Source organism: Rhizomucor pusillus, assembly GCF_041956525.1.
Source record: "Rhizomucor pusillus strain CBS 183.67 unplaced genomic scaffold VTP01scaffold_5, whole genome shotgun sequence".
NCBI classification, from domain to species: domain Eukaryota; kingdom Fungi; phylum Mucoromycota; class Mucoromycetes; order Mucorales; family Lichtheimiaceae; genus Rhizomucor; species Rhizomucor pusillus.
This window is the reverse complement of record NW_027192147.1, coordinates 366,721-390,058: the sequence shown is the minus strand read 5'-3', so window position 1 is coordinate 390,058 and position 23,338 is coordinate 366,721. Positions and strand designations below refer to the sequence as shown.

The 23,338-nt window shown below is 45.3% G+C and overlaps 10 protein-coding genes across 10 annotated transcripts; 2 read left to right on the top strand and 8 right to left on the bottom strand.

The window, feature by feature from the left end:
- Window positions 1-138: 138 nt before the first annotated feature.
- On the top strand, window positions 139-1,561 carry VTP01DRAFT_8269 (uncharacterized protein; the record flags this gene model as incomplete). The annotated part of the gene is made up of 2 exons (XM_069387371.1): window positions 139-282; window positions 344-1,561. 2 exons carry the CDS (start codon window positions 139-141, stop codon window positions 1,559-1,561), a joined length of 1,362 nt encoding a protein of 453 aa, XP_069241147.1.
- A 1,300-nt stretch (window positions 1,562-2,861) lies between these two features.
- VTP01DRAFT_8268 (uncharacterized protein) lies at window positions 2,862-3,791 on the bottom strand (the record flags this gene model as incomplete). Its single annotated transcript, XM_069387370.1, has 1 exon — window positions 2,862-3,791. The coding sequence occupies one exon, from the start codon at window positions 3,789-3,791 to the stop codon at window positions 2,862-2,864; it is 930 nt and encodes a 309-aa protein (XP_069241146.1).
- A 660-nt stretch (window positions 3,792-4,451) lies between these two features.
- Window positions 4,452-4,853, bottom strand: VTP01DRAFT_8267 (uncharacterized protein; the record flags this gene model as incomplete). The annotated part of the gene is made up of 1 exon (XM_069387369.1): window positions 4,452-4,853. One exon carries the CDS (start codon window positions 4,851-4,853, stop codon window positions 4,452-4,454), a length of 402 nt encoding a protein of 133 aa, XP_069241145.1.
- Window positions 4,854-5,343: 490 nt separating this feature from the next.
- VTP01DRAFT_8266 (uncharacterized protein) lies at window positions 5,344-6,666 on the bottom strand (the record flags this gene model as incomplete). Its single annotated transcript, XM_069387368.1, has 7 exons — window positions 5,344-5,433; window positions 5,508-5,668; window positions 5,736-5,831; window positions 5,934-5,953; window positions 6,131-6,220; window positions 6,283-6,397; window positions 6,465-6,666. The coding sequence occupies 7 exons, from the start codon at window positions 6,664-6,666 to the stop codon at window positions 5,344-5,346; spliced, it is 774 nt and encodes a 257-aa protein (XP_069241144.1).
- Window positions 6,667-7,833: 1,167 nt separating this feature from the next.
- VTP01DRAFT_8265 (uncharacterized protein) lies at window positions 7,834-9,372 on the bottom strand (the record flags this gene model as incomplete). The annotated part of the gene is made up of 4 exons (XM_069387367.1): window positions 7,834-8,725; window positions 8,790-9,115; window positions 9,196-9,276; window positions 9,343-9,372. The coding sequence occupies 4 exons, from the start codon at window positions 9,370-9,372 to the stop codon at window positions 7,834-7,836; spliced, it is 1,329 nt and encodes a 442-aa protein (XP_069241143.1).
- A 306-nt stretch (window positions 9,373-9,678) lies between these two features.
- Window positions 9,679-10,966, bottom strand: VTP01DRAFT_8264 (uncharacterized protein; the record flags this gene model as incomplete). The annotated part of the gene is made up of 5 exons (XM_069387366.1): window positions 9,679-9,743; window positions 9,815-9,868; window positions 9,955-10,106; window positions 10,173-10,204; window positions 10,931-10,966. 5 exons carry the CDS (start codon window positions 10,964-10,966, stop codon window positions 9,679-9,681), a joined length of 339 nt encoding a protein of 112 aa, XP_069241142.1.
- A 1,210-nt stretch (window positions 10,967-12,176) lies between these two features.
- On the bottom strand, window positions 12,177-13,367 carry VTP01DRAFT_8263 (uncharacterized protein; the record flags this gene model as incomplete). Its single annotated transcript, XM_069387365.1, has 4 exons — window positions 12,177-12,307; window positions 12,377-13,027; window positions 13,097-13,268; window positions 13,341-13,367. 4 exons carry the CDS (start codon window positions 13,365-13,367, stop codon window positions 12,177-12,179), a joined length of 981 nt encoding a protein of 326 aa, XP_069241141.1.
- A 5,329-nt stretch (window positions 13,368-18,696) lies between these two features.
- Window positions 18,697-19,155, bottom strand: VTP01DRAFT_8262 (uncharacterized protein; the record flags this gene model as incomplete). The annotated part of the gene is made up of 1 exon (XM_069387364.1): window positions 18,697-19,155. One exon carries the CDS (start codon window positions 19,153-19,155, stop codon window positions 18,697-18,699), a length of 459 nt encoding a protein of 152 aa, XP_069241140.1.
- A 628-nt stretch (window positions 19,156-19,783) lies between these two features.
- VTP01DRAFT_8261 (uncharacterized protein) lies at window positions 19,784-21,285 on the bottom strand (the record flags this gene model as incomplete). The annotated part of the gene is made up of 5 exons (XM_069387363.1): window positions 19,784-20,802; window positions 20,875-20,918; window positions 20,986-21,095; window positions 21,170-21,220; window positions 21,274-21,285. The coding sequence occupies 5 exons, from the start codon at window positions 21,283-21,285 to the stop codon at window positions 19,784-19,786; spliced, it is 1,236 nt and encodes a 411-aa protein (XP_069241139.1).
- Window positions 21,286-22,192: 907 nt separating this feature from the next.
- VTP01DRAFT_8260 (uncharacterized protein) lies at window positions 22,193-23,149 on the top strand (the record flags this gene model as incomplete). The annotated part of the gene is made up of 6 exons (XM_069387362.1): window positions 22,193-22,238; window positions 22,305-22,418; window positions 22,494-22,585; window positions 22,655-22,801; window positions 22,865-23,053; window positions 23,117-23,149. The coding sequence occupies 6 exons, from the start codon at window positions 22,193-22,195 to the stop codon at window positions 23,147-23,149; spliced, it is 621 nt and encodes a 206-aa protein (XP_069241138.1).
- Between the last annotated feature and the right edge of the window lie 189 nt (window positions 23,150-23,338).

Genomic DNA, 23,338 nt, shown 5'->3' with positions numbered 1-23,338 from the left:
AAATATAGCTCCATGTAAAATACAAGAACATTAGAATAGCAGACTGATTCTACGTTTGGACGTACCGAATGTGACCATCAGTCGAAGCATCCTGGACCCCAAAGTAACCCCGATTCATGCAAACTTTTTTTTTTCACCATGTTAACACGAGCGTGCCGGCCACATTCACAGCGATGGATATTACCAAGATCCCCGCGGTTCTTGCAGACTGTTGTAATACGTCAAGAGTCAACAGCTACATCGAACGCTGATTCCGCATTCCACTACAAATTGCGAGGCAAAGTAAGTTCTGCTGCCTTGACCGCCCGCCACGTTGCGATTGACGTCGCCGATCGTTTGCTAGGATCGCAACTTCGTTGATGTAGTACGGATCGTTGCTAAAGGCGGAACGGGTGGTGACGGGTGCGTATCGTTCCTCCGCGAAAAGTTCCTACCCAAAGGCCCACCGAACGGCGGCAACGGCGGACGCGGGGGCAACGTTGTAGTCATGGCGAGTACGGACGAGACAACGCTGCGGCATGTGCCGCGTATCTGTACAGCCAAGCGAGGGCAGCACGGCATGGGTGGCGGACGGCATGGCATGGCCGGACAGGATTTAATCATACCGGTACCTGTGGGCACCATTGTCAGACAACGACCGCCCAGCATACGCATGCAGGAAGAAGAACAAGAGTCAGATGAGAGTCGATGGGTCCATTTTCCGCGCTACGAGCCACAAGACTTGCCTGAGGGCAAAGTCAATTTTTTCGAGCAGGCGAAAAAGATGATCCAGGAAGAAGACCGGTATCTGAAATGGCGTGAGGCACAGGAGCAGCAAGGCGAGTTGATACATGTGGACTTGACCGAACCAGGACAGCAAGTTGTTTTGTGCCGCGGAGGAGCAGGAGGCTACGGCAATCCGCACTTTTTGACGAGCGAGAACAGGTCACCTAAATTCGCCACGCGGGGGCGTAAAGGACAAGAACGGGAATTTGACTTGGAGCTTAAGACGATTGCAGATATTGGTCTAGTAGGCATGCCAAATGCTGGCAAGTCTACTCTTCTAGGTGCTATCTCGAATGCTCACCCAAAGCAAGGCGACTATGCCTTTACAACATTGCATCCATTTGTCGGAACCGTTGACTTTGCCGATACATATCAGTTAACGGTCGCGGATATTCCGGGACTTATTGAAGGCGCGCATCGCAACATTGGGCTCGGACATGCGTTCCTCAGGCATGTAGAACGAGCCAAGATACTTGTATATGTCATTGATTTGAGCTCGGCGAGTCCCTGGAACGATCTGAGGATCTTGCAGAATGAATTGGAGGCATACAGGCCTGGACTGACAAAGCGCCAGTCACTCGTGGTTGCCAACAAGGCCGATCAAGTACGGCTAGCTAAAGACAACTTGGCAAGATTGCAAGCGGAATTTACCGATATACCAATTGTGCCAATATCTGCCCGGTACGAGAAGAATATCTTGAAATTAACATCGGTCATGCGAAAACTCGTTGAAAGCATTCGAGAGCAAGAAAGACTGCATCAACAGCAGAAGGAAGATACTGATTTATTGGAATAAAAATGAAGCTCATCATATGTGCGCCAGCGCTTGCTACTTGAAACCATATCGCTTTCACTTTAATAATTTTTTACACACAAGGCGTCCCAAAGGAACGGTGGATGTTTATTGCCATAGATTCCAAAGAGAAAGTGAAGCTGCATTCGTTTAGAGACCCGTATCTCTAGCGCCATGTGTGATCTTGCCGACGAGTCCTCCTGCCATCTTTAGGATCTCGTTTGATCCAGGATCTCAGCTACTTCGTTCCTAGGCTCGTCGATATCGTCAGGGATAGGTATTTGGTCAAGCATTGTGGATAATATGCTGGTAATAGGATCTGTTGCTTAGATGAAAGCAGTGAATGCAAAGAAGAGGAGGGCAATCGCGAGAGTAGAGCGCATCTTGTGTTCTTGATAGACAATTGATGGATTTACAAGGTCATTGTAACAAGCCTTTACAAATATTTTGCCAAAACCATTTTTGAAATCTAAATATTCTTTTGGATAGCACAACGTGGAAAATATGCAAGGAACTGCTTACATTATGCATAATCCTACGGCCCAACTTGCTTCTTTCTCCCTTCTTCTTTATTACATATCTTATTTCCATGCTTTCTTTAATCCTTCATGGCAGACTCTGCATTGGAGCCTATCGTAGATCTATAGGTAAATATCTAGGCATTCGAAGATCAAGGGTCCACGACGCAGCCTTCTGCAGTTAACTGCTCTCTTATGTTTTCAATGTAAATGAAGCTTTTTGTGACATTATGCTCAAAGTAACAGTACGTATCTGTACTTGGAAAGTTACTCCACCGATTACGTTTCTTGCTTTGTACTTAGTCTGTAACAACCATAGATCATAAATGATAGCCATGAATTAATTAAGGACTCCTTTATTTGCGGAAGTCGTTGCTGTGCTTCTGAGAGAAAATGATGAACCTGTCTCCTTATTCTATGTAACATTTTTCCCGTTTTGTTGGAGTGTATAACGCCAATATCTTTGGTAAAGGAGCATACGTATGCATATGAAGACAGCGATGCGCTCCTATTCTTTTTGCAGATCTTTTGTAGTTGTGGCAAGGTCTCTGAGCTTTTCGAAAAGAATCGTGAATAAGGTTCATACTAGTATCGATTACAATCAAGAAAAGCAAGAGGCGTTCATGCTTGACTCATATTGAGGATATCTTATTTAAGGTGATTTTTTATTCCGATGATCCATTATGCACGTATGAACGAGGAATGTGCACTTTATAAGACATGGCACAGAACGATCCAACGTGTCCTTTATTTATATGTAGCAAAAAAATTGTGTTGATGGTATTCTAGTAAGTGGGCCAGCCATTGCTCCAGTTAAGGTCGCTGATAAGCAACTTGGGATTTCCGTTATCATCAGCATCGTAAGCGTGGCGAGCGATGACGCCGTTGCTCACATCTTGGCCTCCAGGGCCCTTCCAACGAGCATTGCCAGCGTCCAAGACAGTTCCGCCTCCTTCCAAAGCGTTCACGCCGTTAGCATCGACGTACGGACCAGTGATACTCTTGGAGCGAGTGTAAATGATACGATAAGTGCTATCGACGCCTTTGCAGCACTGGCCAATGGATGCGAAGAGATAGTAGTAGCCGTTGCGGTAGATAATAGTAGGTGCTTCAATTTCATTGCTCAGGTTTGGCTGGGCAGCAATCGAATAAATGGTTCCAGTGGGTTTCATCGTGCTAGCGTCGAGTTTTGTGATCTTGAGACCGGACCAGAACGAGCCGAACGCGAGCCAGGGCTGTCCGCTTGCGTCAATCACGAGGTTGGGGTCAATAGCGTTGTAATCCTTGCTGCTATCCGAAGTCAGGATCACGCCTTGGTCGGTCCAGGAACCGGCGCCAATCGAGTCAGCGGTAGCCAAACCGATAGCAGAAGTCTGCGAGCCAAAGGTAGAGACGGCGTAGAATATGTAGACACGGTTGTTGAAGACGTTTACATCGGGAGCCCAGACGTTCATGCCTGTAAAGCTAGGCACATACTTGGTCCACCAGGACAAGGCCTTCAAGAAGATTTGTGGAGCGCGCACCCACGCGAGCCCGTCCTCCGAGGTCAAGACTTGAATACCGTCGCCAGTGCAAAATGTGTACCAGCGGGAGCCTTCTTTAATGATACTTGGGTCGTGGCATGCAACGTCGCCTGTAAGTGCCCAGTGATTCGCTATTGCTGATGGTGCCAAGCTTGCCAGCAAGGCACCCAATGCCATTACAGATACTTTCATTTTCTGGACAAGCTTAATGGGAACGAAGAGGATGATGAGAAACAGAATTTCTTTGGTTCTTCCCTTTTTATACACACAAACGATTGATGAGCATAACACCGTCGGATGCTATCTGAGCTTATCCTCGGTTGCCGCCGCGCTAATGAAATATAAACACTCAGCTACATTGGAGCCAACTCTGGGAACAAAACTGCGCATGGAATTCCATGTAGATAAGATTATTATCCAAATTGCAATGCGGCCGCGGGGAATTGAAGGGTTAATGTTCGTTAAAGATGGGTTACACGTATGAATATGGATTCAACCTTGGCTGTCAAACATTGCATAATGCGGGGAAGGAATAACGATAAAGGTTACGACCTGGACAGGTGGTCGATCGATAATTCACTAGTCGGGGAATAAGTGTTATTAAAGGACCAATTCAGGAACGGAGAAAAAAGAAGCGTCTAAAAGGAGAAGTTATGAAGGAATAACGATAGCAATGACGATATAGCATAGAATATTAGGAAATAGAGCCGATTGCAAGGGAAAAAAAAGAGAGAGAGAGCTCGTGTGAATGATGCACTTGTATAAGCAATTACTGCGCGCCGGCGCCGTTGGTTGGGAAAGTTCAATTCATGCCACAGGGTCGCGTGAGCACAGCCAGCGATGTTGTAGTAGTTAATACCGTTGCGGCGCTGCTGCTGTAGCCGATGCTTCATTTGATTGCTTTATTTGCTGTAAGACTTGAAGCTGGTTTTGGTTCTCTCGCTCGAGCCGCCGACGCATGCCGCGCACGCTCCATACAATGTACCAGATCAACAATGCGAGAACTAGGATACCGAGAACAATAACAAATGCAAATCGTCCGTGCTGGGCCAGCCAGCTTTTGTTTTCCTCGGGCTGATTGGTATCATCCGCGTTCCATCCAGTGGTATTAACGTTTGGCGGCGCTGCAGGTGATGAGGAGGGAAGCATCGTGGTGGTGGTAGTTGTGGAACTTTGCGCCAGCGCACATTGTGTTCCCAGCAATATCAAGCCCGCTGCTGTCGTGACCTGCGTGGTGCGCCGTCCGCCGCTCATTAACGACATGCAGTGTAAATATCGCTCAAAAGAGTACTGAAAAAGGAGAAAATGTTGTGAAAGAGGAAAGAAAAGAAGAAAAAAAAAGCGTAAAGAACACTCAGCGATAAATACATAAAATGGGACTTTCTAAAAATAGGGGGAACCGTTTGGGACATTTATCGATCAATGTTTGTAAATCACGTCGTTTAGCATCATTATTTCCTCTTTCTTCGCAAAAGCAATGGTACTGGGTACTTGTAAATATTCTTACAAAAAGTTCCGTGCGCATTCGAAGGCAAGGGTACTTGTGTAATTGGATTGTCGAAAAAAAAAGGATCCATTGGCCCTTTTTTTGCCACCCCTTTGTCGCCATCTCTGTCTCCTTCCCTGCTCTCCCACAACCCTATCCGGAGTCCAGATCGCTCATTCCGTCGTCTTCGTTGAAGTGACACCACTCTCCGACAGTCTGGGCCGCTTACAAAAGGCACACACCGCAACATTATAGTCTTTATTTGTTGACAGCTTCAAAGTATTCCTTGGAGTCCTTGGGGTTGGGCTTGATAGTCTTTTCGCCTTTCTGCCAGTTAGCGGGGCATACCTTAAGCAGACATCGTTGTTAGCCAATACGATTTTTTTTTTCCATCCCGGTCCCAAAAGGGTAAATTTTTTTACCTCGCCGTGTTCGTCAGTGAACTTGATGGCTTCGATGACTCGCAAAGTTTCATCGACGGAGCGGCCAATGGGCAAATCGTGGATGTGTGCAACGCGAAGGTTTTGCTTGGGGTCGATGATGAATGTACCACGCAAAGCCAAACCAGCCTCGGGAATCAACACTAGAATGGTTTTTTTGGTTTAGTTTGCATCTCACAAAAACCCTACCACATGTGTTGGTATACGAACCATTGTAAGCAGCAGAGATCTCCTTCTTGATATCAGAAACCAAAGGAATCTTGACCTCGCCGAGACCGCCCTGTCTGCGCGGAACATTGGTCCATGCTAATAAACAAGTGTAGGTATCACAAATTGGCATATATTAGCAATCATCTTCACACATGCACACGCATAGCAACTCTTCACATCGGATGTTGTATTTCTTACCCAAGTGAGAATGGACGTTGCTACATTTCACAAGAGGCAAAAAAAAAGAATATGTGAGTACATTGTATTCCACGGTTACACTAGTCATCAAGTCTCTCTCTGTGTGTGTTATGCCTCGCTCTCGCTCTCTCTTTTTATTTTCTCTGATTCGCATCCCACATGCCCATTTTCCTTTGGGTCAGTTCGCATCCACTTACTCGACGCTGATAGCAACGACTTCAGCACCCAACTTGCGGAACTCTTCGATTCGGTCAGAGAACGCAAGGATCTCGCTCGGGCACACAAAGCTATTGTAATGTTAGGATAAGTCTTTGGTTTATTGATTTGCATCAAGTGGTATAGCACGTACGTAAAGTCGGCAGGGTAGAAGACCATCACCAAGAACTTGCCCTTGTAGTCGGCCAAGGACACGTCTTCAAACGCGCCGTCGACAACAGCTTGGGCAGACCAATGAGGCGCGGGTTCTAAAATACGACACACATTCGTGTTAGTCAATGACTGTCAATATTACGCGTTCTCTGTCGCGATTACTTTGAATGGTGGCGGTCTGGGCAGGCTGGCTTGTGCTGAATGGCGACGATTGAGAGAGACCAAAGCTGTTGTTGATGGTACGAGCAGCACCAGCAAGAACAGAGGGACGAGCGGCAGCTGGAGCAGCAGCAGCTACGGTGCGAAGGTTGTTGCATGCAACGCGGGCAGCAAGTTGAGGGATGGAGCGACGAAGAGCAAACATGACAGTTGACAGTTTTGCAGGACAGAGCGTGTGCGCGCGCGGCCCCTGTTTCAATCAAGCCAGCCTGTCCCCAGAAGCTCCGCTTCTTTCTTCTGTTTGTTTCTAAACCAAAAAAGGCACGCCTGAGCTATGCGTGGATATAGTATCTATAGTACCTGGCGTGCTCTATCTACAGCGTATTACTTTGAACTGACTAAAAGCTCTATACCTATACAACGCACGGAAGAATACGACTTGGTGTTTGTACACCCATTGTTGCAAACGGAGACATTCCCTGGCCCCCCTCTCCAGTAAGCAGCAGAGCGACGAAACGTGATACATATATTTTCATAAGTGAGCTCTGCTACATACGTGCTCACGGGTCAAAAGGGCTAGAACCGAGTCTGACTTGGTCAGCGGTCCTCGCGAATAAACTTGCAGGGCGCACTGTGCTAATAGTACGACAAGCTCAAGACGGTAGTTTTCTTTTCAATGTGTAAATCCCAACAAGATCTTTCTGTTAATTATCCATTGTAAACCAATGGCAAGCAAACCTAATTGCAACTCTTAAATATTAATCTAGTACTTTGACTTAACTTTTGTTATGATCTATCTTCTTTAAAAGTGAAACACGTAATGTTCCTTCTGTTTCAAAAGGGGAAGGGACGGTGGATCGCTATGCAATGCTCCAGAGTTGACAGAAAATACGCAAAGTGCTGCTTACGTCGCGTGACCAATGGCATAGATCTTGGTTACAATTGTAACAAACAAAAACCCGTGTGTTTGACCCTGTCCCTTGCTCATGGGACCTGCTGCTTCTCTTTTTCCAGTTTCACGGTGTAGCAATGTTTCTGCGTAGAAGAATCTTAGACCATCTAATGTCTTAACTGAAGTAACGCACATGAAACAAAAGAGAGAGGGAGCAAAAAAAGAATTCTTTTGAGGAAAAAAGAAACAGATACATAACAGGTTTATGGTAAGGGCATGTATAACATTCCGTTTTACGACAATGCAGCAGCGTAGTACATGTGTTCATGCGTTGTTGAAAGAGTAAAGACAACTGCCGAAACGTATGGAGTATTCATGATGCGTATGTACGAGAAATGTATAGGCTGATAAGTGGTTGCAGGGTAAGAATCGGTTAGGAGGGAACGAGTTTGTGTGAATGAGATGGAAAGAAATCGGGTTTCACAGCAGCTTGTCTACAGTATTCAGACCGATAAACACTAGCAGTGTGCATAGTGGAACACAAACTACGCCGTAGCTATAGAAAAGCATACGCAGCATCTCCTCCTCAAAGATACCGTTGACCTGTGTAATCTGGACCAAATTGATGGCAGTTGGTGAGCAGCCAAGGACGATCATCATGATCGCGAAAACAGGATCGGTAGCGAGAGTAGACCACTGCGAACCAAAACGGACAAATGCGACTACAATGGGAACGACAAAGAACGGCATCAGGACGAAACGGACGAGCATGACGGTGTTGACTGGTTTCTTGATAGTCGGCGAAGTGGGTTGCTGGGATTGCCAGATGCACGTTAACTGTGCACCCAAGCACGTCAGAATAATAGGCACAGCAGCCTTGCCGCAGGTCTCGATGCCCTTGGTCAGGCACGGGTACAGTAACCACTGTTTGTCGTACAGCAGGTGCTTAAGTGGCGATAATCCAACCAACAATGCAAGGCAAGCGGCGTACAACGGTGGCGACATGAAACTGTTAATCTTGCGTGCTATGCGCCTCAGCAGTCCAGGCTGTTGTTCCACCGCATCCAATTTTGGCAAAAGCAGCGTGGTGGTTTCGTTGATAGGCGTAGTTGCTGATGAATTGTCGTCGGGCTGAGCTGCGAGAGTCATTGAGCTGTAACGGCGATCAGGCATTCCGCTTGGACGAGCTTGCTCGATATCATTGTTGTTCGAGACATTGAGAGCACCATACGTGGGAGGCGTTATCTGCCCGATCGTGGTCGAATCATCTTCCTCTTCGTCGTCGTCTTCGTGCTTGCTCAGCAGACTGTAGCCATAGGACCATCGTACAAGGTTACCAAAGATAGCGAAGAACAGGGTGTACGATATTCCTCTGTAATTATTGGACTGAGCTCAAGCCTGTGCAATTTCTCGGATTTCTAGCCTATTCGGCTTACCTCGCAGCCACTGCTTCCTGGCTATCTTCGGCGTTCCAAAATAAGACTTTTCCCGCTTCCGAAACTGCCAAGCTGGAAATGATTGCAATCGGCAGCGAATTAGTGTTGCCGAACATGACACACGCAAGCACGAAACGGCGGTACGGCGCACTCAATCCAACCATTTTGGTAGTGACTTGGCTGAGAATGAAGCAGAGCCCAGCAAATGCGATGTAGAAGCACGGAATAGGCCAGAATGCGAGTAACTTTTCCCAGGAGATGGTCGCAGCGATATTTGTAAACAAAAGGCACGGGGTGAAGAACACCATGTTGACTTTGGATAGCCACTAATTAAGAGTTTTCTTTTAGCACTTTGCTCTTGCATATACATTGATTTTTCGAGTCAATTGCAGTTTGAAGCGTATACCTTTTGCTTCTCCATGTTAAAATAACCTTTCTTTGTAAGGCAGAACCCAAAGAAAACAATAACCATGACTTGTAAGACGGCCTATTTAATTTAAAAGTTATTAATCGGTTGATCGCCAAGTACAAACTTCATAGGATATGCCCGCACCTGAACTGCCGATATGATGAGCAGCAGCATGGTAGCAATGCAAGGGATCGAAGAGAGAGCGAGAGAAAGAGTTACCGGAAGAAAAAAGAAAAGGAATTAAAAAAGGTACGCGACGCGCTATTTTATAGCACTTTATCGATCTTGGACAATGCGTTGTCGGCGGGAGAAACGACAAACAAATCTGATTTTTTTCCCGCGAAGAAGTGTGTGTTGCTGCTGAATTGTTTGCGTTTCATGAAGAGTTCCAGAAAAGAAAACTTGACCGAATCTGTTTGGGTGCACAGCTCCTCTTTTTTCTTTATTAATCTTGCATCCCAATCAGTCCAGGTATGTAGCTTAGGCGGATTTAAACAAAAGGATGGCAATCTGACCGTGGTAAAAGTAAATAAAGTGCTTGGATTCTGCGTAGTAACATATTAGTAACTGCTCCCTTGCTCTCTCCTATCAATCCCCTTCTGGATTCAGGTTTTACCGTGAGTAACAAAGCTTCCAAAGTTACGGCCTACAACGCAGTGCCAGGTAGTGCCTAGGTATTCATATGACTCGAGTGTCAGCATCGATGTATACTCTCGTTTCCCGATCTGATCATAAAAGCATGGTGAGAAAACTGACCATATTTCTTGTCGAATTCTCGCTTAATGTGAGCAGCGATATCCTTTTCAATGTTGTATTTTTCGAGAGCCTGAGTGCTGCATTCGATCGCCTCCTGCTGCATCTCTTCGCTCATGTCGGCGCTCTTGATGACGGCTTTGGTGTCTGACATTCTGTCAATAATCAAGGGTTAATTTCGTGTCATCTCGGGTTTCCAGGTGTGATCGCTGCAACGGTACCTGGAATACCGGAAAGGAGGAGAAACGTTGGGCTGATGAGTGAGGCGAAAGGGAAGGTCAAGGAAAAAAATCAACCCAGCGGACGCGCACGCATTTCCCCTGTAAAGCTTCTCTCACACACGCACACAGCTGCTGCTGCTCTCAATCTCCTCGTGCGTGACTTTAACAGGCACAAGAATTATTTTCTGCATTTCATAACCATTGCATGTGACAGATCTTCCTAGTTGCTATTTGGTTGGAAGCTCTTCCTAAGCAACGCCTTTAATATGGTCGGTCCTTACAGCTGGGTGATAGCGGTACTTTTCCGTCTTGTCAGTTTATCCCCCAGTAAATCCTGACCCCCTTTTTCTTTCTATAGCACATGTTCTTTGCGGAATCTGTTCCAAGAACACTGTCGATCTTCATACGGAGCATGGCCGATATGTAATGGAAGAAAATAAGATCGTTGCTGCTGCTCTTGTTTTGCGATGCGGCTGAAACAAATTTAGAGATAAGCTGAAACGTCGTTCCCATCCTAACAACGTCGCTTGCTCGAAGTGATCGACATTTATGAAATCAAGACAGTAAGCAAAATTAAAAATAACAGTGTGACGTATTCTGGAAAGCAAAAATATGCACGTACATCTTGACAGCAACAGCAGATACATAGTTACTGCAGTACATTCTTCTCTCCTATATTCTGTCTACTGTACGTATATAATATTCGACAGTAACTGTCAAGACCAACAGGCTGTCCTTTGCGCAACTCAGATGCATACTTGGCATTGTTGCTGCATGCACGCAATAGTCTGCATTGGGCGTAACTATGAATAAAAAAGCAATTCCGAGGCTTGAAGGCGAAACAAGTTTTGCCAATGTGGCGGCAAAGTTTTTTTTTTTCTCGACGCCATCCAGAACGTTCACATGGTCTATCGATAACAACCAAATATTTCCCCTAGTTGTCATACGTGGTGCAAATTCCCATTGCTGTAATTCGAGCCAGTGCGGATCATGCGATGCAGCTATTAGAGCTGTACTGTTCAAATCTACAGACTTGTTTTATGTCAATGCGGTGCAGGCGACGGGAATTTTGTCTCCCTCCTGCTCTCCTCCTGCGGACTTTTAAAGTCCCGGGAAGATAAGATAAAAAAGTCCGGTATGGAGTTTGCTTTGCAAAAATATACGAAAAGCTTGCAGAATATGTGAATCAAGGTATCTTGGTAAAAGAGCGAAAGGAGACAATATACCCGATGCGTCTGGCAATGCATCCGATTAGCAATCGAGGACATATACACCACGCATTTGGATCGCCTCCTGGCTATGTTATGTGACATTTTTTCAACTCCAACCCACACTTGCTTAAACGTATCGGGTGTGCCACATGTCAGCCTATCGCAGAATCCACAAGCATTTGTAATACCTAACACGGTAATTGGCCAGCACCTGCATCAAAGCAGGTGCTCTGCGAGAACAGGAAGGTCAAAACTACATGAATAAAGGCAGAGAGAGTCCTCCTTTCACATACTCGACTGGCTCAAAAGTATGGGTAAATCCCTCGTGACCAAAGAAAATAGAACGTGTTGAAGGAAAATCGCGAGATGTTGCACAGATTTCGGGTTTCTCGTTGGTGGCCGTGGGAAGAACACATTGTTTGATACCGGCGATTACTATTGTTACTACTACCTTACCATCTGGAGGAGACTTTTCTAAATAAAGCGAGCCGACAAAAGCAGCGAGAGAAAAAGGAGTAATAATAATAATAATAAACACCATCTTGCTGCTGCTTGTCATACACTGAAACTGAAAGTAAGTAGATAGGGATTCTGTGTGTGCAATGTTGTATATATTTCTGGCATTTTTGCTCGCATGTCTTTGTTGCAACTCTATGTTGGCTGGAAGGTTATGATACAAGAAGACAGCGACAAGTAAGATGGTATATTTCATAGATAAATGAATGTAAATGATTGGTATAAATGACTGGTAATGGGCGGGAAGAGTAAACAAAATAAAAAATAAGATAGGAGGTTATCTTTTCCGAAGAGATGAAGATGTAAATTGATGGTGGTGGTGGCCAGTGCGTCGCTTAGACGCAGCAGGAGGCGGTGATGGTATGTCAGGCGACAATCTCTTGCGACCCCGCCGTCCAGAAGACCCATCTATGTGATTATAATATGCTGTGTCAGGTTCAATGTACGACCATCTCGCCTACACCAATCGCTTGGTACCTGCAGCGTACTGCAAAATGTCCCGTTCCTCTTTATCGTCGACAACTGTTACTGGCGGGCTATTATTCCTACTACTGCTGCTGCTTTGTTGTTGTTGTTGTTGTTGCTGCTGCTGCTGCTGCTCCTCGTAATCGTTTTGGAGCATAGGTTGCAGGATTCGCCGCCGGGCATTGATGAACCAGTTGCTAATCTGGTTAAGTGTCAGGTTCGTCTGCTTTGCAAGCGCCGCCTTTTCTTCCTCGGTCGGGTAAGGATGCTTCCTGTGCTCTGACAGCCAATCCTTTAGGATTGCAGTGACAGCTTTGGGGAGGTTGCCGCGACGGCGTTTGGGGATCACTGCGGCGGTGACATGCCGTTTCGCCATGCGGTGAGGCCGCGCAGGTGGTAGGGTCGGTGAGGATGATGCTACGGATGAGGACGAGTCGCCAGCCACTGAGCCTGCAGCGGTGGCGGCGGCAGTGATGGCAGCAGCAGTCGATGGCCGTCTGCGCAGCATGTAAAAGTCTTCTTGATGGTGAGAGTAATGATGATGCTTAGCATAGCGCGTTTGTGGAACCAGAGGAGATGTCGGTGATGATGGGTACAAGGGTGGCGTAGGTGATGATGATGACAAGGATGGAATAGGTGATGGAATAGGCCGTTCGCCATATTCTGAATAGATCAACACAGATTCTCTCTGATTAGCAAAGGATGCGTGGATTGGCAAGAACTTAAGCTCACCTCGAATATCAGTCCAGATTTTCTCATTGTGCTCAAGCATCCGGTAGACGCGTTGCTTGTGAGACTCAATGAAAGGAGAGTAATGCGGATCAATGTGAATATGCTGCAAGCCGCCCGAGCCGTCCTTGACAAACTGGTGGTCGTGAAACAAGATCACAGGGCTAAACATGCGCTGCAAGAATGGCATTGTTATCTATTTTTGTTTCGCACCGTCGACCTTGTTGTTGTTGTCATTGTTGTTTACCTTTTGGTGTTTTAAATATGGCTCCATAAACGTTATGTATGTACGTATTCTAACAACTGAAGGTTGATTTCACACGTAGTTTTTTAGAGTCTGTGGAGATGCGACTCTCAGAGGATCTATCGCATCGAACAAGAGAAAACGATGCAGAGATAAAGAGGCTGGAGAAAGTAAAACAGAGAAAAAAATAAAGAGCGTGGAGAAGAAGAATAGGTGGAAGGGAACGAGGGAAAACATGACACTCTTATAGCGTTGCAAGGACCCACCTGTGCGACGCATGACCCATCGAGATGAAAACCCGAAATGTCACTTTCGGGGATCACTTGAGCCCGCCAAAGAGAGCAAATGTTGACGTTGGGGGAAGGAACGGACAAAAAAATAAAGGACTACTCGGTTTAATCCCCCAGAATATTTAATCCCACAGCACTTGACAACGGGAGATTGGGTTGCTTGAATTGCTGCTAGTGATGTTTTGACAGCCAAGTAGTTGGGTTTTACGTTATCTACAACAGCGAGGGAAAAAAATTCCATAAAGTTGGTACGCCGCGCTTTGCCCATCCAGCAGCGGAGCCCATCCAGGCGCTTTGACCATCTAACCAGAAACCTCCATCTTTTTGGGGATTCTTCTTGTTTCCCTGCCGCTGGGTCTCTCTCACCATTGCTAAAGACGTAATGATTTGCAAGAGATCATCTTGCCTTTGTTTATTACATGCATTGAGTTACGCTTTAGGATCTGCAACCTGTGCCCTTGTGCCAACTAGAAAACGGAAACTCTGTTCTCAATTTGGAAGACTGCAACGTGATCCGCGGTCTTGACATCTCTCAGCACCGTATTCAGGCAACTTCGGCTTGATTTGGGTACTTTGTAATAAACAGGGTCTGGCGCTAATGCAATCATTTACCCTCGCCATCTCCTCCTGACCATCCTGCACAGCGTATTCGCTTAATTTATTGATGTATTGGTGCTAATGCGCAACAAATTGCTCCAGAGTTTTACATGGATTTTCGATTCGTTTCACCGATACTCTATAGACATCGACAGCTGCTTTAAAGCGGCAAGGTGCCCCGTGCACTTTCTCAAGGATGACTTGTTTCTCACACACTAAAAAGTCAGTTTCAAATCATCTTCAGCTGAAATAATATGCTTGATACGCAGCAACCCACGCTCAGAAACAAAACCTTAATTTTCCTTTTCAGCAGCCTACCTAGCGCCCTTTTGATATACATTGATAATCCTTTTCGGTAGACAAAACACGGTCTTTTCGTGCCTTGAAAAAATGTGCGTTATTCTCTACCTCCTCCGCCGTCACTTTTCAGCCTTTTTCACGATCACATGCTACCATCAATGGGTCAACTGCAAATATACAGTATTTTTAATAGGTACTATTAAGCTCCGGTGGCCATTAATGGCTACTCTTCAACCAGCTCGATCTCGCCCATACGTGATCATCTTAACATACAGCTTACAGAAAATAAACTAGAAGCCTTCATTTGCGTTTCAAAATAATTTGAAGCAGAATGAATAACCTGGCTTGGAGAACGCGACGTTTTCAGACGGCCACTCAGAGCAAATTTTGGAGTGGCAATTAATTGCCCGTTTTGGATTGACTCAAATTGGACTTTACTCACATCCAAACACGCGAAAACACTACACAACACTACACAGCAGAGAGAAGGATCTCTATTTATCGTGAGACTAGGTTTACCCATCATTGTCTTGACAAGTGTTCGTCCATATGAGGTCTACAGTAGCCAACATCCTGGTTGCACAAGCAGCGGATCCTTAATCTTTTCCGGCGTCTTAGACGGTGCCCTCTCGCACTGTGGCCCAAAGAGACACGCGTACGGATGACACGAGCTCCCTGGGCCCTACTTGTAACTCTAGCGAGGGGACGGACCGTGCTTACCTGGTTTCTGGCATGCTGCAACCTTGGTTGCCCAAGAGACCAACGAAATTTCGAATGCATCATCTCAGACCCATCAAGTGCAAAGCACTTGCACACAGAAAACGCATTCGACTCGGAAACAGCAAGAAAGAACGCCAGGCAACGTACCTCCCATCTGTAAGAAGCCATGACATCATGGAACGAAATCAAATTATCACGACGATTGTTCGCAACATCGACATCTCCTAATACGGAATATATGGCCATTTATGACTTACTGACGAATTTTTCAGCGACCTACAAAGACCTCGTCGACTGTAGACTTCATACAGACAAAATCACCGAGTTATTCTCAAGTGCGTCGAGGATGTCATTTTCCGGCATACCGCGGGGCCAATGTCGCCGCTCTTCACTTGCATAATGGAAAAGAGGCCATGCTTTTGCATCTCTCGCACCATCAGCGGCGAGCCAAACCAGAATAAGCCATTATGGTTCGCTCTGAATGAAACCATGCGCTTATGAGGCGACAGACAAACGTAATGTTCTTACGACTGTATTGGTCATCAAACGCTTACGGTACTGTTTCGCCATTGAAATCGAGCTGGATGATACAGCAGGTGGTCGTCTCTGCGACTGTCTTGTACTCCTGTTAGAGTGCGGCTTTCTAGGGACTTTCTTAATGTTTGGCATCCCTTTACTGAGCCACTCGTTCATGCTCTCATCCACGCATAAATAACGACCAGGCGTCAAGGCATCTTACAAGTTAGCATTATATGCGCGGAGAAATCCTCGAAATTGATTGAAATGATCCTCCAACTCCTTCAGCTTGATAACCTATTACCAACACTTCAAGTTCGGCGAACGGGAAATTGCTGAAGATATATTCAAGAAATGCATTGATGCGTGTAAACGCAGTGATGACGAGCAGTTACGCGCATGGGCAAATACCTTTGCGCGTTTTATCTATGGAATTATCTCTATCTCATATCATAGATGATATAGCATTGAGAAATGAAGTCCAATTATCATATTTGAACACTGATTGTGAGCCGAAAAGAATATGAATAGTTTAACATGATCGTACATGTACAGCACTCATCCACTAGAACCGCAGCTTGCAAGGCAAATTTCTATCCCGTTTTCCAGATATCAATTCCTCAAGCTGGATTAAACTTGAGCCAGACCGCTTCATACTTGAAAACATCTCTGCTACTTGCTTTTTCTGCTGCTTCATCTTTTCGAATACATGTGTCACTTGCAGCAACCGACGAAGGGATCTACGCGTAACCATTGCTTCAAGATGGTCGACTGACTTGAGACTTGGATATTTGCGATTTCACACATGGTATACAGACCATCGAATTTAAGTTCTGTGACATATAGCCTTTTCTCCATCAAGTTAAATAGTGCCCTTTTTGGTTGTATCCTGATGCTACCGTGACTTGAAATGCGAAGTCAGCTTCTGTGTTGATCGCATTAATGATGCACTTGTTGCAAGAGCGCAAACGATACAGATCCCAGACAAGCACGTAATTATTGTCCGTCGGTTCAGCAATTTTAGCTTCGCCATGTCCATGGCTATGACCCCATCGCAACCGGCTCATGTCTGATATAACGCTATCACGTCTTTCGGTCCCCTTGTCGTTATCCTTTTGGTTAGTCCTATTCTAACATGATTAACAACGCTAAAAGTTTCTCGCAAGTAAGACTAATTTACTATCTTATATGGATTCGTTCTTCGGAACTGCTCAGAAGAGAGTCCAGCACAGGATCAGCGTACGCGCTCCACAACTCAGTTTCGGTCAAACACGCTTCTAAGGGTTGGTTTAATGGTAACTCTTCCATTCTATATATGTAATTTGTTAGTACGTTATTGCGATCGACCGAAAACTTTCAACTTACAGTCGTCTGACAGCATCGACTGCGTTAGTTTTGAGTTTGTCCAGTTCAAGTGTCAAATTGCAGAACTTTGAATTAACGGTCGAGGATCTCCTGTTAATTCTATAAGACCGTCGGAATATCACCTATGGAAAGATGTATCAGAGTATACATCCTTCCATAGGTGATATTCCGGTCTAATGGAACAATTCGCAACTTCAAGTGATACCTTGCGCGATTGATAACTCTAAACCGAGAGTGGATTGGAATAAGCTTGAAATTGCTCTAATACATTAGAAATGTAACTTACGTCAACGATATCTTGAATCTTGTTAATTTCTTGCTCGTCAAACTCTGTGCAATCGCCAAACCACGAGTCCAACCGTGAGGTATATAATTTTACAGTAGTTCCTCACCAAAAACGTTGATCATGCTGTCGCTATTTTGCTCAGGTTTCAACAGCAAATATGCTGGATTGCCCTGATATCCACAATTTAGTTTGTAATTCCAATGACTCTATATATTGCTTACATTAACTGATTTGGCCGTAAGATGCATCAATGAAGCAAATAGAGCCATGCCTATTGAAACGTCGGTATGTGGTTTCAGGCGCAGGGCGACGGGTTGCTGGACGTCGTCCCTCAAAACGAAGGCTCGTTGGCAACAACGGGATCGGTTGATCGGGCAACTGATCTAACTTGCTCCAAGCTGATCGATCTCCAATACTGGTGGCCTCTGTAATCACACCGAAGAATATGATCCCGGGCGCGTCCACTGTAACTACAGTTCTCGGCGTCTCGTAGACTCCTGCAGATTGCAGAAAGCGAAGTGCAACTGAGACTCAAGTGTTTATAGCAAGATATGGGGATGCGAGAGGATTTCAAAAATGGGGCTGGTAAGTACTGATGAACAAACTTTGAAGGTAGATTGTGCGAGGAGGGCTATACGCGTTGACCCTCACAACATGCATGTCAATATCTTTCGGATGCTCATTGGTTGCAGTGGGCCATAGCTACCTTTTCTTTGGACAGAACATTAAGTTTAAAAGGTGTCCACTAAATCGACAGTGTCCACAAATTCCACAAATGGACACCTCCGAGGCAGTACCCATTAAAATAACTGTATGCGACAATTTACATCGGCATCCTTGCTTGTGTGATACAGCTGTCTTCTCGAATACGCATTCAAGTGCACACATCGTCAAAACTAACCGTAGAAGAAAGGCATCATTCGGCCTCTATGCATGTTTGCGATATTTGTTACCGTTCAACAACGCACAATTTCACTTAAAAAATTTTATCTAAAATTGGCTTTTTTACGTCGCTTCAACGTTGCACTCGCTGGTGCAAGAACAAGACACGTTCGAAGATTGATTTATAGGACATACTATCAACAGCAAAGTGTAAGCCGAGAATGTCTTGGAACCCACATCATGTATCGCTTGATAATTGTGTACAATATATAGATACAAAATACTGTAGGTGGAAAATACAATATGCATTGTATTGACTATATAATGTGAGTCTATTAGGACTTATTCTTATGCTTGAATGCAATGTCATGGAGACCATCGAGCCTGTCTTGATGGCCATTTATCATGGGGTTTGGTTTCTGTTTTGCAAGGCAGCAGCAGGTTTTCCTATCTGCGACTCCTGCGTGAGGATACGGACTCGGTCGCCAGGAAGGTCTTCAAGTAACCACGCATGCAGCACGTCGAGCTGCTCCTCCGGTGACCCATCTTGCTTGGCCGTCCACGAGAGTCGGGCAGGCTGCGCATCCGGCGAGACAAATTCAGTCACGTGGGCTGCCATAGGAGGGAATCCAAATGTGCCAAAGCTGAAGTGAGCATCTTCCGATAGTTCCGGACCCTTGCCGTGTGGAAAGCTGATTTCGGACACATTCTTGTAGTAGGACGTCCACGTTGATGTGTTCACCAGAAACGGCCAAACATCCTTGACAGACAGTCCTTTGACAATGATCTCGTTCGAGACGAAGTTGTCTGTTGTACCTGGGAGGTAGAGGTCTGGCCAATTGATTGCGCTTTGGACACTCATATGGGCAGCTGGTTAGATGTCAAAATGGATCAGAAATGTATGGGGTTTTATAGCCTCACAGGCTCCCGAACTTATAGGCTATGGCATGATTATAAATGCAAACAATGCATTGACATTTCTCTCCGTCTGGTTCCGATCTGATCTGATACAGACCCATTCATTAATCTGGTCCTGCTTAAGTACTTTTGTAACTACCGTTGCAAAGATGAACCATATTCAGTGTGTTTGGAAACCGTAAAGACAGAATAATTTGCGATAGCAGCCATATGAGACATGAAAAAGTAGTAGAGTTACAAGCTCTACCTCGAAGGCGTGGCGTTCGCGGATATTGACATTAAGCGCCGTCAAGAAAAGCTCACAGGACTTAGTAAGACGTAGTAGCTGAAGGTTACTAGAAGGAACTAGAATAGACGGATATGCCTGCCCCGTTATAAGGGATTCCACTTTGCTATTGATCATTACATTAAAAACGCGGTTTGAATATCGTTTGTTAATGAATCTGCGGTAGTTCAACGAATAGCTTTCGCACAAGTTTCAAGAATGGTTTCAGCCATATGCTGATGTATCATAAGCCTTTGGTTCGCATCCTTTATTGAATTTGGCTAATTATTGCGATACACTCTTCATTTTATTTGAAAATCTTTCCGTCAGCAAAGCCGTCGACTTCCCATGCCATATACTTGTAGATTTCATCCTTTTTCTCCTCATACTGGGAAGGTTCGACCTTGGTAAATGTATACGAGTCAAAGTCGGCAGCACCAGTCACCTCCTCAGGGACGGTCTGACCACGAATAATGAAGTAACCAGAAATGCTGTTGTTGTTGTTCGTACCGATAACAACAAGCGAACCGAATGCATACTTGCGAGCAGGTTCAAGACGAGCAAAGAAGCCGCCAATAAGATTGTTGGACATGAAGACTAGGGTAAGTTCGTCGTTGTACTTGTAATCCACGCGCCAAATACTGTAGCCCTCTGGATCAAAATTCTCCCAGAACCACTTCATGGCGACATCGGTATCATTGTTGCTGTACATTCGTTTCCAGTCGTCCAACTTGAAGTTGGAAGGAGGGAGCAAATCCAAGGCAGACTTTGCCTTTGGAGGTGGTTTAGGACCCTCCTCCTCAGCCTTAGGAGCAGCTGGCAGTGCCTTTTCCTTCTTTTTAGCGGTGGCAGCAGCAGGCTGTTCTTCTTGCTTCTTTTTGGGTTCCTTTTTGGGTGGAGTATATTTAATCGGCTCTGTGCAAAGTTCAACCGTGCCCAAATACTTTTTAAAGATTTCCTTGCCAGTCAACGTCTTGTAGTATCGTGTAACATTCTTGTATTCGTCTTGCAATGGCTTGTCGAACACAAATTTGAACCCATTCACGAGCTGGCACGTAACGGCGATGTCTGCAAGCGTCACATCTTCACCGACAAGGTACGTCCTTGTTAAGAGATAGTCGTTGAGCGCTTTGAGAGCAGACTTTGTTCGCTCGATAGCAGCGTCCACGTTCGGTTTGATGTACGGGCGGATGCCACGTAAGGGCAATGTCCAGTCACTAATGTTGGCTGTCAGTTCGATGTCTGCAAACAGAACCCATTGGATGATTTCTGTTTCCTCTTCAGGTGTCGATCCAAGCAGACGTGAATTTTGCTTTGCTGCTGCGGCTAAATGCCACGTGGTCCCATGAGTCAGTCAAATGGCGAACAGTGGTCTGCTTCAAGGATTCAAATACGTACCGTAATACGCAATAGCAGATGATTCAAACAAGTTGATTGATGGACTGATAGAAAGGAAAAATGTAAATTTGGCTATCATCCATGTCGAAATCCAAGATTATTCTGCCTCACCTCTCCAAGACCGGCACCTTTCCCATCGGAAACTTGGCCAAGTATTCTGGGCTCTTGGTGCTGGCCATGTCAATTGTTTGAAAGTCAAATTCAGCACCACTGTAGGCCGCCTACAATGTTCATAGTTTCAAATGCCAGTGGTATAAGCATACATATATAGAATTGCTCGCGATAAGATATCTACCGCAATCTGGGCTTTGGCGACGCGCGGGTTGTTTGGGTACGATTTGATAGTCTGACACAAGGATGTTAATACTATATAGATGAAACAATGGGGCGTTCACATACACCAAGACTCATGTCTCTGTAAGCGAGTGAAAAGAACGAGAAGGAGAGAGGGAGGGAGGGAAAAAAGGGAAGACAGTTTGAAAAATAGTCAAAGCCCAGCGGAGTCGTTGCCGTTCGCATAATGACACACCTTTGCGCACCCGAATCGCGTCATTCGCACTGTTTCTGTGCACATAATGCTTATTTTAGACTCATATGTCTTTGTGTTTTGCACTGGAAACGTGTCAGCTAACGTAGATGAACAGAGATAAAAAAAAAACTTCGAATTGACGTCACAAGGAATCCCTTATATCACTGACTGTTATTGGATATATGGAACGATCTCCAAGTCAATTCACAGCCATATTGTAGAGCGCTCTCGCTAGCGAAAGAAGTTATCGTACAAGCTGCCATGTCGGTCACATCGACCATAGAAACGTGCTAAAGAAAAGTCGTCGAAAGGTTCCCGAATCCTGCAGAATTCATCAAGTATTAGCTCTTCTCAGAGAACAAACTTTATCCTCCACCAGCTTTTTATCCGATGTGACAAAGTAGTAATTCACAGAATCAGGCATTGCAAAGGAGAGCATATCATAAGAAGCAAAAAAGATCACTGTGCTTTATTTTATTGGCTATTTTCGCAATGAGGCGATGCTTCACTGAGATAAAAAGTCATGATAAACTTAATAAAGAGTGTATATAATTAGCAGGTAAAAGTAGTGCTCAGTGCTTATTTTGTTATCGCATGGTGAAGGATAAAGAGGCGCATAAACCACCACCGCGAGAGCGGCGTGACGTAGAAACTAGGCCAGCGATCGGAGTTGGGCACCAACCAGGAAGTGAAAACATCACCATAGAGACGCAAAAGTCTTTGCTTTATCCAGTCAGGCCGCCCTACGAATATCTCCCTACTCTTTTGTCTCACTGTGTATAATCCACAATGGCAATGACTGTACTCGGATTGAATGCCGCCAAGCGAGCATTGAGTAAGCATTCGAACAACAACGACGAGTCAGCGACACTTGGATGACTAAATGCAACACATATTGTAGCTGCTTCTGTGGCACCCCAGGCCCTGACAGTCTCAAAGCGAGCAGTTTCCACAGAAGTCACTCGCAACATTGACGAAGTTAAAGACGTCGCTCTCAAGCCTAGCAACAGCGCAGGTGCAATTTTCATGTTTTAATTCAGCGTGTTTTTTCTCGAGCAGCAGATCTGATTCTTGTTCTCGATCGATTTAGAGTACGTCTTGTCGACCGTCGATCGTGTTGTCAGCTGGGCTCGCGAAGGCTCCATTTGGCCCGCTACTTTTGGTTTGGCATGCTGCGCTGTGGTATGTAGAATGACAAACCGTGACTCACGAATAATTGAACAGTTTACTGACACGAGCTCGCTTTGATAGGAAATGATGCATTGCTCTACTCCTCGTTACGATCAGGACCGTCTTGGTATTATTTTCCGTGCTACTCCCCGTCAGTCTGATGTCATGATTGTCGCTGGTACCTTGACCAACAAGATGGCCCCCGCTTTGCGAAAGGTCTATGATCAGGTAAGAAGAAGGAGAACGATGGATTTTGGGGGCAGATGTGTGAAACTAACGTTGCATTTGCAGATGCCTGAGCCACGTTGGGTAATTTCTATGGGAAGCTGTGCGAACGGAGGTGGTTACTATCACTACTCTTACTCGGTTGTACGTGGCTGTGACCGAATTGTCCCTGTGGATGTCTATGTTCCCGGCTGTCCTCCCACTGCCGAGGCATTGCTGTACGGTATCTTCCAGCTTCAGCGAAAGATGAGAAGAGTAAGTTAGCAATATATATGTTATTCTAAAGCATAGGGATGCTCACATGGCGTGCGATTTTAGACCAAAATTACCCAGCTTTGGTACCGAAAGTAAAGGAGATTAAAGCCGTCAAAGTCAATAGAATTGCACTAAACCATTTTTTTGTATAAAAAGAATACTTTTTGTTATTTTTGGGTTTTGGATGTCAGGTGGAATGGGCTTGAGATGCAGCTTTTTTTTCTATCCTTGTTGGTTTCTGTCAGCTCTTCCTTTCTTTCTTTCCTCCTTTTTCCTGTCTTGTAA